At 42.8% G+C, this 15841-nt stretch overlaps 1 protein-coding gene across 1 annotated transcript in view; it reads left to right on the plus strand.

The window, feature by feature from the left end:
• LOC141085740 (putative ferric-chelate reductase 1) overlaps nucleotides 1-14081 on the plus strand; it is a 56309-nt gene extending 42228 nt beyond the window's left edge. Inside the window, exons 11-15 of the mRNA XM_073571275.1 lie at nucleotides 3912-4009; nucleotides 4088-4146; nucleotides 4268-4429; nucleotides 10478-10489; nucleotides 13663-14081. Of these exons, the coding sequence (XP_073427376.1) occupies nucleotides 3912-4009; nucleotides 4088-4146; nucleotides 4268-4429; nucleotides 10478-10489; nucleotides 13663-14081 (750 nt within the window). The remainder of the gene's footprint in view (nucleotides 1-3911; nucleotides 4010-4087; nucleotides 4147-4267; nucleotides 4430-10477; nucleotides 10490-13662) is intronic.
• The last annotated feature ends 1760 nt before the right edge of the window (nucleotides 14082-15841 follow it).

The following is a 15841-nucleotide window of genomic DNA, read 5'->3' on the forward strand; positions in this document are numbered from 1 at the left end:
CTTCCCTGGTGGCCGTCCGTGCACACGGATTACATCAATGTGTGTTCTCCGTGTACACATGTGCAGATCGTTTTGCGGCCCGTGCTGCTGGAAAAAAATGGACATGTCAGCGTGTTTTGACCACGGACACACGGTCCGTGGAAATACGCTTACATGTGCACAAACCCATTCATTTAAATGGGTCTATGTGTCTCAGTGTCTCCGGTACGTGTAAAAACTGTCAACACACGTACCGGACACACTGAAAGGGGCCTAACAATTTATATGAAAGTGAAGTGCTTCTAATCCGTGCAGGAGTAGGAGAAATCAGACTCTGTGGTCTTCTAGCTCCTCTGACACGGTAAACCCATGACACAACCTGTGCCTGTCCCTAACCTCCCTCCAGGACCGGTTTTAGACAAAGTGGGGCAGTAGTCAAAAGTTTAAAGTGGGGCCCCAAATGCTAACATTGTAAAATCACACATTTAGGTTACATTACATGAGCAGGATGCGGATACAGGTGGCAGAGGCGCCTGTGCAGGCACTGTGGCCCCCATATTCAGGGGCCTTATATCAGCCAACGGGTCTGCCACCATTAGCATTACACAGGAGCGTTGCTAGGGTCAGAAAAGATTGGGGGGCCCAAGCCTCAAGACAAAGAGTTGTCCCCCAATCCCCTCTTAATTTTTTTTTTTTTTTAACACTGCAGATAACACAGCAGGGCTCCCAACTGTCCTGGATCCAGTGGGACAGTCCCGATTTTGACACTCCCACCTGCGGAATTGTAGTTTTCCCCGCACTGCAAATCAGCCGCTACGCTCACCTGTCATTTCAGAAGAGACTGTGTACCGAACGCCATACAATTCCCTCTATGCACAGCACACTCCAGAACAGAAGCCCTCCCCGACTCACGTGACCAGGCACATGACTGTGACCTCATCCTATGTAACACCAGAGAGAGCAGTAATAACTCTCTGAGAACAGATAATGTAGTAGATGTCACCTGCAGTCCTATGTAATACCACAGATAGTCTTACTCTGAAACGCTATGGCTATGTTCACACACATTTTTTTCAGTAGCAAAATCTGTTCTATTGGCAGTAAAAATGTTGCATTCAAAACACCTGTTTTTCAGCTTGTTTCTGGTGTTCTTTACACTTTTTTCAGCTTTTTTTAAAGTGAGGATGTTTGCTTTGTCTACAGTATGTTTAAGGCCACGTTCACACGTTGAGTATTCGGTCAGTATTTCACATCAGTGTGTGCAAGTCAAAACCAGGAGGGTGAGAAATACAGAAGTGGTGATGTGTTCCTATTATACTTTACTGATTGTTCCACTGCTGTTTCTGCATTACAAATCCTGATGTGAAATACTGACCAAATACTGAACGTGTGAACGACACTTAATAGTTTAATTCAACAAAACCACTTAAAAAATTGCAGCGAAAAATGCCATTGCAATATCTGCCGCTTTCTTTTTTTATTCTTTCATTGCTTTCTACGGGTGAAAACACACTGAAAGAAGTAACACGCTGCAGATTTAAAAAGTGCTACAGTCCTGAAATTCAGTCAGAAAAAAACAAGCGCGTGCAGGAGATTTCGGAAATCTCATATGTTTTGCTGGCGCTTTAAAAAGCAGCTTTTGGCCACGTTCATATGCAGAATTTTTGCAGCTTTTTCTTCTGCAAATAAGAAGTTTACAGCATTTTACAGCAGAAGCAAAGACTGAGATTTTCAGAGATCTCGTGCACACCCTTTTATTTTCTCCTGACTGAATTTCACAACTGCAGCGTTTTTTAAATCTATGCAGGTCCTTTAGCGTGCCACTTCTTTCAGCAATTTTTTTCACCCGTAGAAAGCAATGAAAAGTTTTAGAAAAGCTGCAAATGTCGCAACGCTGTTTTTCGCTGTGTTTTTGGTGAATAAAAGAAACTTTATTAAACATGTACTGTAGACAAAATGAATACTATACAAAAAAAACCCAGCAAAATCTCTAAGCGTCTGTGTCCACAATCAGTAAACTCTGGATGCTGCATACATCCGCAGCATCCAACCCGCAGTGGCCAGATGTTACAGCATAGTGGAGGGGATTTCTAGAAATTCCATGTCCACTAAGCGTGCACATACGCCCGTGCTTCACCTGCAGAGACGGACATGCAGCACGACTCTCCAGACCGCAGCATGTCAATTTATCTTGCATAGATGCAAGTCTCCGCAAGAGAATTCTCACCCCTACGATGTATTGGACGCGGAGATTCCTCACGGTTCAGTGACCACACGCGGAATCACCTGCGTTCAACAGATGGCAGCACTTTAGATGGGGCACATGTCCGCTGCGTCCAAAGTGCTGCCATTTCTGGATCGTCTGCACATACCCTAAAAAATGGGTGTTTTGAAAGCAGGGTTTTTACTGCCAAGAGAGCAGGCTTTGGCTGCAAAAAAAAGCACCAAAAACGCTGATTCCTATGCACACCTGTACTATATATGTGTATGGTTTACCCTTATTATTTCACATGGGAATTCATTTATTTCTATATCATGAATCCCCTGATTCAACAGACAATATCCCTGTCTTGTGTCACCCAGACAGTAGTGACAGGAGGTCGCCCTGTCACATTACAAGCAGGGATTAGAGACTGTGGTCAGAGCTGATGCTGTATGTGGCTGTGAATCTTGATCCTGCAGCAATCAGCACAGAGCTCTGGGACCACAGTGAGGAAATCACTGCACTCTGACCTGTTATTGCTGCTCTTACTTACCAGGATCGGCGGCTTCACTTAGGCATATCCATTCTCAGGACAGCGCTAGGAGCAGCTATGATCAGGACTCAGGAGGAGACAGAGCTGCAGGCATCTTCCTGGCTGTCACTGTGCTGTAAGCTCCTCCCCCTCACTCTCAACTTTTAACCTGACTGCAGGGAGAAAGAGACAGGGGGGCACCAGGGGCTTTGCGAGACAGAAGCTCCGGACTACAGAGCAATGCACAGCATTATTCACTGCTGTACACCCTCTAGTCACTTCATAAATGGACTGCAGATGCAGGGGGCCCCCTTTGCAGGTGGGGGCCCCAGGCATTAGCCTGGTCTGCCTGGTCCAAACACCGGCCCTGCCTCCCTCTAACGCCCTATGCAGGTCCTTCCCGACCCGAAGCTATCACGTGGCTAGTCCCTGGTTGTTACCTCTACTAACCCTGGCTAGTGCACTGGCCAGTAAGGACGGTAGCCTTGCCACTGCAGGTAATATAACACAGGGATAGAGACCAACAAGGGACTGACAGAAAGAATACAATGTAGCTCAGAATCTGCTGCTAAGCTCCGCAGTAGCAGAGTAAAGGGTACCAGGTAAAGACAAAGAAGAACACATCCCTAGCTGGTCTGCAGAGAAGTAACTCTATAACCGACGATCAGCTGGTGGGTCATGTGACTATTTAAAGGGAAGTGACAGTGATTACCAACTGTTATCAGCTGACCTGCCTAAAAGAAGCTGCCAGCAAGAGACCGACATTAACTCTTGCTGGACCAAAAGAAAAAAAACTACATTTAAATTGAGCAGAGTCAGAGCTGCCAAGAATCCCTTAATGACTTGCGACTGTGTCGGGCAGGTTCACAATGCTATTAACCTGCAGATTAAACCCATATCTGCAGGATAATAGCATTTTTTTCAGATAAGAGGTTCCCTTTAAGGTCTGTACTATAATACATGAATCAGTGCAAGATTAGTAATCCAAAGTATTTCCAAATATATCAAACTTTTTTTATGCAGATGGAGCCAATAATGAGTACAAAATAAAGAATACAACACAATTATAAAGCAAAAAACACAACTACATCTACAATATACAAACACACAGCAGTATTGACTAAATAATAGATTTTTAACTTCTAGAACTGTGGTTGGCCTCTAGTTTCTAATAATTTTCTTTCTTGTGTGTCTCAGGCTGTCGGCACACATGCTATTCTTGGGTGCATTGTGATGATCTTGGCCTTTTTCCAACCCTTAATTGCCTTTTTTCGACCGTCGCCAGAGAACAGTCAGTAAGTTCTCATCACTGGGAGTCCAATATTATTTTTTTTTTCTGAATTAATACTTAACAATCTTTCTTCTTTCATTAGGAGATACATTTTTAATTGGTTTCATGGTATCAATGCCCTGGTTATGAAGGTCTTGGCAGGTGCGTGTGATGTCTTTTCGTACAGCAAAGAATTAAAGATGACCATTGAAATTTGGCTTAGTACCAAGAAAAGGCTGTGAAGCTGCACGGCAACTTTATTAATATCACTCATCTTTTACAGTGACAAACCTTTTCCTGGGCTTTCAGTTCATAGATCATAGACTCGGATGGTTGGTAAAAGTCATGAGTGGCTTTGCTGGCTGGGAGGGTTTGATTACAATTTGCTTGGAGATCAATGCTGGCATGGCAAGAGAAGGTAATAAAATTACTTCCAAACTGTGTAGTAATTTCTACTGTAACAATTAACATTTTTTTACTGCATATCCACAGGTCACATAGAGTTCCACTAACGATAATGTTGACATATTTTTCTCTTTTCTTTATCTATAGAAAAGAAGAATTTAGCAGACCTGGAGAAAACAGTCCGGGTAATAATTATGAATTATTTTAGTCATACTGCAATTTGATAACAGATCTACTTTAGTAGAAAAGGTTATAATGCGGAGACTGGTCTGATCTCCCATTAGTTGAAATACACAAGCAATTAGAAAAAATGCAGCAAAATATAGAAGTTTTTCCTTGACAGCTCCTATGGCTAATATTATTACGCCATTTGGGCTAATATGAGAAGAATTTTGTCCCCTACTTGGAGGAAGTACTGATATATACTTGGCCTAGATTAGAAAAAAAAATCCTGTTTTCAAAAGTAATAACATTTTATTAATAATAATAATAATTTTATTTCTATAGTGCCAACATATTCCGCAGCACTTTACATTATAGAGGGGACTTGTACAGACAATAGACATTACAGCATAGCATAGCAATAAACACATAGATCAAAACAGATACCAAGAGGAATGAGGGCCCTGCTCGCAAGCTTACAATCTATAAGGAAAAGGGGAGACACAAAAGGTGGATGGTAACAATTGCTTTTATTGTTTTTATGGTTTGGACCTTCCCTAGTGTAAGAATCGGGTGTTCCTGTTGCTGCATGAACCAGTTAACAGTCTAAATATGTAACAGTACAGACACACAGGGCTATTAAATGCAAAAAGCATGTGAGAACATGATGTGAGGAACCTGGTTATGGTAAAAAATTTAGAAATGAGCCACACAGGGATAGTTACGTTAATGCGTTGAGGCGATAGGCCAGTCTGAACAAATGAGTTTTTAAGGCACGCTTAAAACTGTGGGGTTTGGGGATTAATTGTACTAGCCTGGGTAGTGCATTCCAAAGAATTGTCTCGGCTCGTGAAAAGTCTTGGAGATGGGAGTGGAAGGTTCTGATTAATGAGGATGTTAACCTCAGGTCATTAGCAGAATGGAGGGCACGGGTAGGGTGGTAGGCTGAGATGAGGGAGGAGATGTAGGGTGGTGCTGAGCCATGGATGGCTTTGTGGATGAGGGTAATAAATTCATACTGAATTCTGGAGTGGATGAGTAGCCAGTGTAAGGACTGGACAAGGTAGAGGCATCGGTATAACGATTGGTGAGGAATATGATCCTAGCTGCTGCATTCAGGACGGATTGGAGAGGGGAGAGTTTGTTAAGAGGGAGACCGATTAGTAGAGAGTTACAATAGTCCAGACGAGAATGAATAAGAGAAACAGTAAGAGTTTTTGCAGAGTCAAAAGTAAGAAAGGGTTGAATTCTAGAAATGTTTTTGAGGTGCAGATAGCAAAAGCGACCCAATGACCGGATGTGGGGGTGAATGAAAGCTCTGAATCAAGTATGACCCCAAGACAGCGGGCATGTTGCTGGGGAGTAATGGTGGAACCACACATGGAAATGGCAATGTCGAGCATAGGTTGGTTAATAGAGGGAGGAAACACAAGGAGTTGTTTTTGACAGGTTCAGTTTCAGATTGAGGGAGGACATGATGTTAGAGACAGCAATAAGACAATCACTGGTGTTTTCCAAAAAGGCAGGCGTGATATCAGGAGAAGAAGTGTATAATTGGGTGTCATCGGCATAGAGATGGTACTGGAACCCAAATCTAATGATTGTTTGACCAATAGGGGCAGTGTACAAAGAGAAGAGGAGGGGGCCTAAGACTGATCCTTGCGGAACCCCAACAGTAAGGGGAAGATGAGAGGAGGAGGAACCAGCAAAAGATACAGTAAAGGAGTGGTCAGAGAGATAGGAGGAGAACCAAGTGAGAACGGTGTCCTTGAGGTCAATGGAACGGAGCATAGTGAGGAGGAGCTGATGATCCACATTGTCGAATGCTGCAGAGAGATCCAAGAGAATTAGCATGGAGTAGTGACCATTAGCTTTAGCTGTTAGAAGTTTTATTCAACAAAATCACCTTTCAACTCTAAACATTTAATGCACACTCGTGACCAGTGTTCATAGGAGATCGTAATTTCTGCTATACATAGCCGTGCTGAAGCCCAGCTATGTATAGCACAGGTGAACTGATGATCACAACTTCAAGTCTGCTAAGGGGAATATTAAATAGAGTAAGAAAAAAGTATTTAAAAACATGAAAGAAATAAAAAGAAACAAGTTCAAATACATCCACCTTTTGCCCCACTGAAAGTCAAACAATTAAAAAAAAAAAATTGGTATTGCTGGGTTTAGAAATATACGATCTATCAAAATATATTTGAAAAAAATTCAATCTGTGTTGTCGTCACTTAATGTGGGACATTGTGCCTGCTCCAAAATAAATTGTAAAATTCAAATACATGCACGGAATTGCCACACTGATACACTGAGTATCAAGGCAGATATCTCTTTATTATGTCAAAGGTCAGTGTTTATATAGGCATTTTCTGGACATGCATTGTAGCAATATAATTGGCTCAGCTTATCTCTACATACATGCTAGCATTAGCATACATACACCCATACACCTCATTCCCTAAAGTTAATACTGTGTACACCCAGCTGAAGAGTTTTACTATGTGTAATCTTTAAAGGCCCCGTTACACATAATGATGTCCCAGCGATCCCACCAATGATCCGACATGGATGGGATCTCTGGGACATAGTTAGGCAGATCGCTGGTGAGCTGTCACATAGACAGCCCCTCCAGCGATCATGACCAACGAGCAAGCTGGTTTCCAATGTAAACAGCGGGTATCTAAGAGCCGCGCAGCTCTTAGATACCCGCTGTTTACCCTGGAAACCAGCGTGCACACTGGTTTCCAAGGTAAACAGCGGGTAACCAAGAGTCGCGTGGCTCTTAGATACCCGCTGCTTACACTGGAAACCAGTGTCGCTGATCGTTGCTCTCCCACTGCCACACGCTGGCAGCGGGAGACCAACGATCAAAAAACAGCCCAGGACGTTCGAGCACGATCAGCGATACCCGGCAGGGGGGCCGGTTGCTGAACCATGTCACACACAGCGATATAAATTTCAAAAACTGACCGTCACATCCAAGCATAAGTATAGTGTGAACAGGTGCTTAACCTAGAGTCACCAACTCATATTCATTCAAGCAAAAAAGGAAGCACACTGTAGCGCCAAACCATGCAAACATGAAAAATGAATAATACATTGCATTGCTGCATTAGAAGTATGAAAAATTGAGAAAGTTTAGCGCATAAAATGGCCAAGTTACAGTCTTAGGCTGGCTTCATACTAGCGTTTTTTAGCGCAGCGCATCGTGCGCGTACATGCGCATGCGTCCTGATCCCCTATCTTTAACATGGGGGAGCATGGTCTAGCGTTTGCACGCATTAGTATGCGTTTTCATGCGCATGCTTTTTTTGTGGTGTGCGCCCAGGTGCGCTGGACGCAACCTGTTGCTTTTTTGGTCCGTCCGACCTGTCTCAAAAAAATGCATGCGCACGTGTGCGTGCGGAATGCGACAAAAAAATCACATTACAGTCTATGGGAACGCAGACGTGCACATGGACATGCGCACGTCAGTGTTTAAAATAGCATGCGTTTTAAGAGTCAATATGGCTACAAATTGGTTAAAATGCATGCGCATAAAATAAGCAAACGCATGCAAAACGCTTGATGCGTTTGGACTGCGCACGCAGTGCAGCGCAAAAAACGCTAGTGTGAAAGTAGCCTTAGTGAGGATTGGCATAGAATAGGGATCTGGAAAACGAGAAATGCCTTAACGTGGCTTCCAGGTACATATAACTTGGCCATTTTATGCGCTAAACTTTCTCAATTTTTCATACTTCTAATGCTGTAATGCAGGGCACTGGACTATGGGATGGCGGATATGTATGACGGGTATATGGGCATAGGACTATGGGATGGAGGATATGTATGACGGATATATGGGCACGGGACTATGGGATGGCGGATATGTATGATGGGTATATGGGCACGGGACTATGAGATGGAGGATATGTATGATGGGTATACAGGCACGGGACTATGGGATGGAGGATATGTATGATGGGTATATGGGCATGGGACTATGAGATGAAGGATGTATGATGGGTATATGGACACTCGACTATGGGATGGAGGATATGCATGACGGGTATATGGGCATGGGACTATGGGGTGGCGGATATGTATGATGGGTATATGGGCACAGGACTATGGGATGGAGGATATGTATGATGGGTATACAGGCACGGGACTATGGGATGGAGGATATGTATGATGGGTATATGGGCATGGGACTATGAGATGAAGGATGTATGATGGGTATATGGACACTCGACTATGGGATGGAGGATATGCATGACGGGTATATGGGCACGGGACTATGGGATGGCGGATATGTATGATGGGTATATGGGCACAGGACTATGGGATGGAGGATATGTATGATGGGTATACAGGCACGGGACTATGGGATGGAGGATATGTATGATGGGTATATGGGCATGGGACTATGAGATGAAGGATGTATGATGGGTATATGGACACTCGACTATGGGATGGAGGATATGCATGACGGGTATATGGGCACGGGACTATGGGATGGCGGATATGTATGATGGGTATATGGGCACGGGACTATGGGATGGAGGATATGTATGATGGATATATATAGGCACGGGACTATGGGATGGAGGATATGTATGATGGGTATATGAGCATGGGACTATGAGATGAAGGATGTATGATGGGTATATGGCCACTCGACTATGGGATGGAGGTTATGTATGATGGGTATATGGGCATGGGCCTATGGGATCGTGGATATGTATGATGGGTATATGGGCACGGGACTATGGGATGGAGGATAATTATAATTTGCTATAACTAACCACAGTTAGTTACTATGCCCGGGCAGCGCCAGGCTCTTCAACTAGTTTTTCATACTTCTAATGCAGTAATGCAATTCATTATTCATTTTTGCATGGTTTGGCGCTACAGTGTGCTTCCTTTTTTGCTTGAATGTATATGAGTTGGTGACTCTAGGTTAAGCACCTGTTCACACTATGCTTATGCTTGGATGTGATGGTCAGTTTTTGAAATTTGTATTCATTTACCTTCTGACTGAGCACTTCACCTGTTAGCTGCAGGCGTTTTTAATCCAGGGCCATTTCCCCTCCACAGAGATATAGACTTCAGTCCTAACAGAGGATTTTTCATAGGTTCCCATTCAGATGGAGACTACAGTCTTAGTGAGGATTGGCATAGAATAGGGACCTGGAAAACGAGAAATGCCTTAACGTGGCTTCCAGGTACACATAATGAATGTTAACCCCTTAACGACCGCCATACACCTTTTAATGGCGGCAGTTAAGGGTACTTATTCCTCAGCGCCGCTTTTTAATGGGGCTGAAAAAAAAGGTTATAGCGTCCCCCAGTGTCAGAAAATCTCTGGGGTCTCGGCTACCGGGGGTAGCCGAGACCCCGGAGAGCATGATTCAGGTCGGTTGTTACTGTCCCCGGTGTTGGGATCACATAAATAAAAAAAGTCAGGATTCCCATTTATTTCTCTCTCCTCTGATATAATCTAGCAAATCAGAGGAGAAATAATTAATAATAATAATTTTATTTCTATAGCGCCAACATATTCCACAGCACTTTACATTTCAGAGTCGACTTGTACAGACAATAGACATTACAGCATAACAATAATCACATAGATCATAACAGATACCAAGAGGAATGAGGGCCCTGCTCGCAAGCTTACAATTTATGAGGAAAAAAGGTAGACGCGAAAGGTGGGTGGTAACAGTTGCCTTCATTGTTCGGACCAGCCATAATGTTAAGTGTGTAACAGTACAGACACAGAGGGCTAATGGATGCATAAAGCATGTGGGAAACATGATGCGGGGAACCTGGTTATGGCAAAACTTTTGACTGTGCCACACGGGATAGTTAGGTTAATGAGCTGAGGCGGTAGGCCAGTCTGAATAAATGCATTTTTAGGGCACGCTTAAAATTGTAGGGAAGAAATTGGGTCCCCCGAGCCCCCCTGGTCCCTCTGGCTCTGTCCCCGGCCTTCAGCATCTTCTAAAGGGAAGAAGATGGCTTGCGCATGCGCAGTGCGCCCGCCGAAATCTGCCGGCCGGCACCTGGCAAGAATAGGAGATTTTTCCTATTGGTTCGTTTTGATCACTCTGATAGGGTCTATCACAGTGATCAAAGAAAAAAAGTAAATAGTAAATCAAACTCGCCTTTATCACCCCCTTAGTTAGGTAAAAATAATTTAAAAAAAGTATTTATTTCCATTTTTTCGTTAGGGTTGGGGCTAGGGTTAGGGTTGGGGTTAGAGTTGTGGCAAATGTTAGGTTTGGGGCTAGGTTAGGGTTGTGTTGGGGTTATGGGTGTGGTGTTGGGGTAGGGGTTGTGATTAGGGCTGGGATTATAGTTAGGGTTGCGATTAGAGTTAGGGGTGTGTTGGTTAGGGTTGTGGTTAGGGTTATGGTTAGGGTTTTGATTAGGGTTAGGGGGTTTTGATTAGGGTTAGGGTTGGAGTTAGGTACATCAGGGGGTCTCCAAACGTGACATGGTGCCCACCATTGATTCCAGCCAATTTTGCGTTCAAAAAGTCAAACTGTGCTCCCACCCTTCTGAGCCCTGCCATGCGCCCAAACAGTGGCTTTCCCCCACATACAGGGGGTATTGTCGTACTCAGGAGAAATTGCACAACAAATTTTGTGGTCCATTTTCTCCTGATACCCTTGTGAAAATAAGTTTGGTTCCAAAATAAATTTTTGTGTGAAAAAAGTAAAATGTTCATTTTTTCCTTCCACATTGCTTTAGTTCTTGTGAAGCACCTGAAGGGTTAATAAATGTCTTGAATGTGGTTTTGCGCACCTTGAGGGATGCAGTTTTTAGCATTTTGTCACTTTTGGGTATTTTCTGCTATTTTGATCCCCCAAAATTACTTCAAATGTTAGGTGGTCCCAAAAACAAAAATATATTTTGTAAATTTTGTTGGACAAATGAGAAATCGCTGGTCAACTTTTAACCCTTATAACGTCCTAACAAAAAAAACTATGTTTCCAAAATTGTGCTGATGTAACGTGGACATGTGGGAAATGGTATTTATTAACTATTTCGTGTGACACCACCCTCTGATTTAAGGGTACAAAAATTAAAATTTTTAAAATGGCAAATTTTTCAAAATTTTTGCCAAATTTAAGTTTTTTTCATAAATAAGCACAAGATGTATCAAAGATTTTACCATTATCATGAAGTACAATATGTAACGAAAAAATAATCTCAAAATCAATGGGATACACTGAAGTGTTCCAGAGCTATAACTTCATAAAGTGACAGTGGTCAGTATTGTAAAAATTGGCTTGGTCATTAAGTACAAAATTGGCTCTGTCACTAACGGGGTTAAAGGTCTTGCAAAATGGCAACTAAAGCAAAAAAAAATTTTCATGCAAATTTCCAATTTTTTTTTATCATCTTAAAAAAAAAAAAGACTATATGTTTTGTGTTTGCATACTCTTACTGACATGGAGAATCATATTGCCAGGTTAGTTTTACCATATAGTCAACATGGCAAATAAAAAACCCCAAAACAATTGTGGAATTGTGCTTTGTTTGCAATTTCACCACACTTGAAATTTTTTTCCTGTTTTACCCTATATGGTAAAATAAATCATATCATTCCAATGTACAACTCGTCCCACAAAAATCAAGCCTTCATTTGGCTATATTGATGGAAAAATAAAAAAAGTTATGGCTCTTGGAAGAAGAGGAGGAATAAACAAAAACGAAAAAATGGAAAATGTCCCGGGTGCGAAGGAGTTTAAGAGATTGTCTCCTACTTTAAAAGTTCATGCTAATAGATCGTGAGTTGGCAAGTGTATTTAAAAAAAAAAAAATTGTACTTATCTCCCGGTCTACCAACATCAACAACACCCAGCAGGGAACATCACCTGACTGCTGGAGCCTTCACATTCCGTCTGAGTGGAAGACACTGACTCTAATGGAATCTGAAAGCTGCATCCGATCACTAGCTGGATATTGAAGCCAGGATATTGGCTAGAACAGGGTTCCCCAACTCCAGTCCTCAAGGCCCACCAACAGATCATGTTTTCAGGATTTCCTTTGTATTGCACAGGTGATGCAATTATCACCTGAGCAATACTAAAGGGTTTTACACATAGCGATATCGCTAGCAATATCGCTATAATGTCACCGATTTTGTGACGTTATAGCGATAACGCTAGCGATATCGCTATGTGTGATACTTACCTCCGACCGGCTCCCCCGCTGTCCATTGCTGATCGCGCGAGATCGGCCGGCTCCATTTCTCATCGGGCGCTTCCTGCCGGGCTTCCTGCTGGCGCCGACAAGCGACGTGTGGAGGCGGGTGGGAGGACGTCTTCATCGCCGCGTCTGAAAGGTAAGTATCGTCCGCTGTATCGCTGCTGCATCGCTGGTGAGTCTGCCTGTGTGGCAGCTCACTAGCGATCATTTAGCGATGCACCAGCAATCCTGACCGGGTCATATCTTGGGCGGGATCGCTGGTGCATCGCTAAGTGTAAAAGGGCCTTTAGGAAATCCTGAAAACATGATCTGTTGGTGGGCCTTGAGGACTGGAGTTGGGGAACCCTGGGCTAGAACACTATACTGAGTGCAGAGATTTGGGAATGGTCCGGGATGTGAAAATAAGCTTGTCTTATTTTTTTTGTACTATGTACTACCCCAACCAGGGCTGATAAGCTTAAAGTAAGAAACATACCTTTTACCATCTTTTTTTTTCAAACATAAGTAGAAGTGAGTGGCCATGTTAAACTGTAAAGATAAAAAAACAGCAGTTTTATGCCGTAAGACACTATAATATTGCGTCGTCAGATACAAATAGGTGGGTAAAGAAAATAAAAGTTAAGCAAACTTCAAAGTATTTTAGAATGAAACAATCTGTCCATATCATTAGCCCACTCTAGTCGACTTGGTATCACTAATTATTGCATGGGTGCCCATTGAATAGGCATTATACATTATTACATTTCCTCTGCTGCAGTCAGGGGGCTTCCATTTGATAGGGGACTGTCAATATCCACAATAAGCAAGGAGTACATAAATTGCAGGAGATGAGGTTCTGGAAAATATCTATGTTTTAAGGGTTATTATTAGTCTTTAATTTCAATTCTTGTTTTTTTTTTTCAGGTGAAATCAGAGGTTTACCTGCTCCTTATCTACCTATGTGGGAACCTATCATTTCTGATTGCACTGCTTGTAGGAATTGCAAAATCATAGCAGAGAAAATTGGATGCAGCAAGTGTGGGTCTAGTACACATTTCACAACTGTTACATATTATGCCTTGAACGGCTTGAAGAGGAAGGAAGACGGTGACACTTTTAAGGGTGGCGTCACCTTTCATTTTTTTCAATCAATCATCCATGAATTACGTAGACTAAACTGTTCTATTTTTAATGTGAATAACAAAAATACACCGGCGCTCCCTGTTGTAACTGATGGTGGATATGTGCAATACAGCCGCTGCTGGCGAATATCCTGGGTCTGTGCACACCCAGAAAAAACAGTAATAATAAATAAAAAATTATATTACACCTGCGCTGGCTGACTATACCACGTGATGATACCTGAATAAGTCATGAAAAAGTACTTACTTCCTATGAACTGTAGGGCTGCGGGTGGATCCAGCGTGCGCCACTTGTGGGGGTGAATATACCACGGTGTGACAGAAGACGCAGCACCAAGGAGGCGTCCCTCCTGTGGGCAGTGGTGCGGGAGCGTCTCTGAAGCTGACAGCCGCTGGGCGCGCTGAATGATGGCGGCGCGCTCCGGCCGAGAGGCGCCGCCGGCGTGCAGCGGCTGAGAGGGAGGAGATCAGGTGACGTCACCGAAAGAGGGGGAAGGAAGCGCGTGCAGGCCAAACTAGAAGCCAACGCGTTTCTAAGGTCTACGGACCTTCTTCATCAGGGCTGTCAGACCCTGCTGCGCCCATCCCTATATGTGGCATAAGCCACACCTCCCTCCAATCAGCATAAAGGCATGCTGGATTGCAGTGAATAATCCACCCCCTACCAATTAAAGAATAGTGCAAGAAAATGTAGCGGAATAAATATCATAAAATTTTAAGGAATGATTAAAAACCAAATGTTTAATATAATCCAATTAAAATATATACCATGTACAAATAAATGCACATGTTATCTAAAACAAAACATTCCCTAAAAAATACATACATTGAGTGCATAGATTCAAGATCACTCTATAAATAAAAAATAGAATAAACATAAAATTAAAATTAAAATAGCCCCAACAGCATAAATTCTGCATAAAACAAAAGAATATGAGTTAATAAAACATTATGATATATTAATCTTATGGCTCATCAAAAAAAGGCTTATGACACAGACTTATGGATCGAGTGAAGGAACATCTTAATAATATAGAGAAAGGTAATATTGGTCACCCCCTCTCTAGACATTTTAAGGATTGTCATAATAAATCAACCAAGGGAATATCGTTTTTTGGTATCCAACGGGTATACAAAAATATGAGAGGTGGTGATTATTTAAGGCAAATGTCTCGTGTTGAGTCGCAGTGGATTTTTACCCTGGATTGTTTGGCCCCTAGGGGCCTCAATCATGAGGTGGAGCTGTATGCCTTTTTTTGATGAGCCATAAGATTAATATATCATAATGTTTTATTAACTCATATTCTTTTGTTTTATGCAAAATTTATGCTGTTGGGGCTATTTTAATTTTAATTTTATGTTTATTCTATTTTTTATTTATAGAGTGATCTTGAATGTATGCACTCAATGTATGTATTTTTTAGGGAATGTTTTGTTTTAGATAACATGTGCATTTATTTGTACATGGTATATATTTTAATTGGATTATATTAAACATTTGGTTTTTAATCATTCCTTAAAATTTTATGATATTTATTCCGCTACATTTTCTTGCATTATTCTTTAATTGGTAGGGGGTGGATTATTCACTGCAATCCAGCATGCCTTTATGCTGATTGGAGGGAGGTGTGGCTTATGCCACATATAGGGATGGGCGCAGCAGGGTCTGACAGCCCTGATGAAGAAGGTCCGTAGACCTTAGAAACGCGTTGGCTTCTAGTTTGGCCTGCACGCGCTTCCTTCCCCCTCTTTCGGTGACGTCACCTGATCTCCTCCCTCTCAGCCGCTGCACGCCGGCGGCGCCTCTCGGCCGGAGCGCGCCGCCATCATTCAGCGCGCCCAGCGGCTGTCAGCTTCAGAGACGCTCCCGCACCACTGCCCACAGGAGGGACGCCTCCTTGGTGCTGCGTCTTCTGTCACACCGTGGTATATTCACCCCCACAAGTGGCGCACGCTGGATC

The sequence above is a fragment of the Dendrobates tinctorius genome, unplaced genomic scaffold (assembly GCF_039654945.1).
Source record: "Dendrobates tinctorius isolate UK_male_01 unplaced genomic scaffold, ASM3965494v1 ptg000029l, whole genome shotgun sequence".
Classification (NCBI taxonomy): domain Eukaryota; kingdom Metazoa; phylum Chordata; class Amphibia; order Anura; family Dendrobatidae; genus Dendrobates; species Dendrobates tinctorius.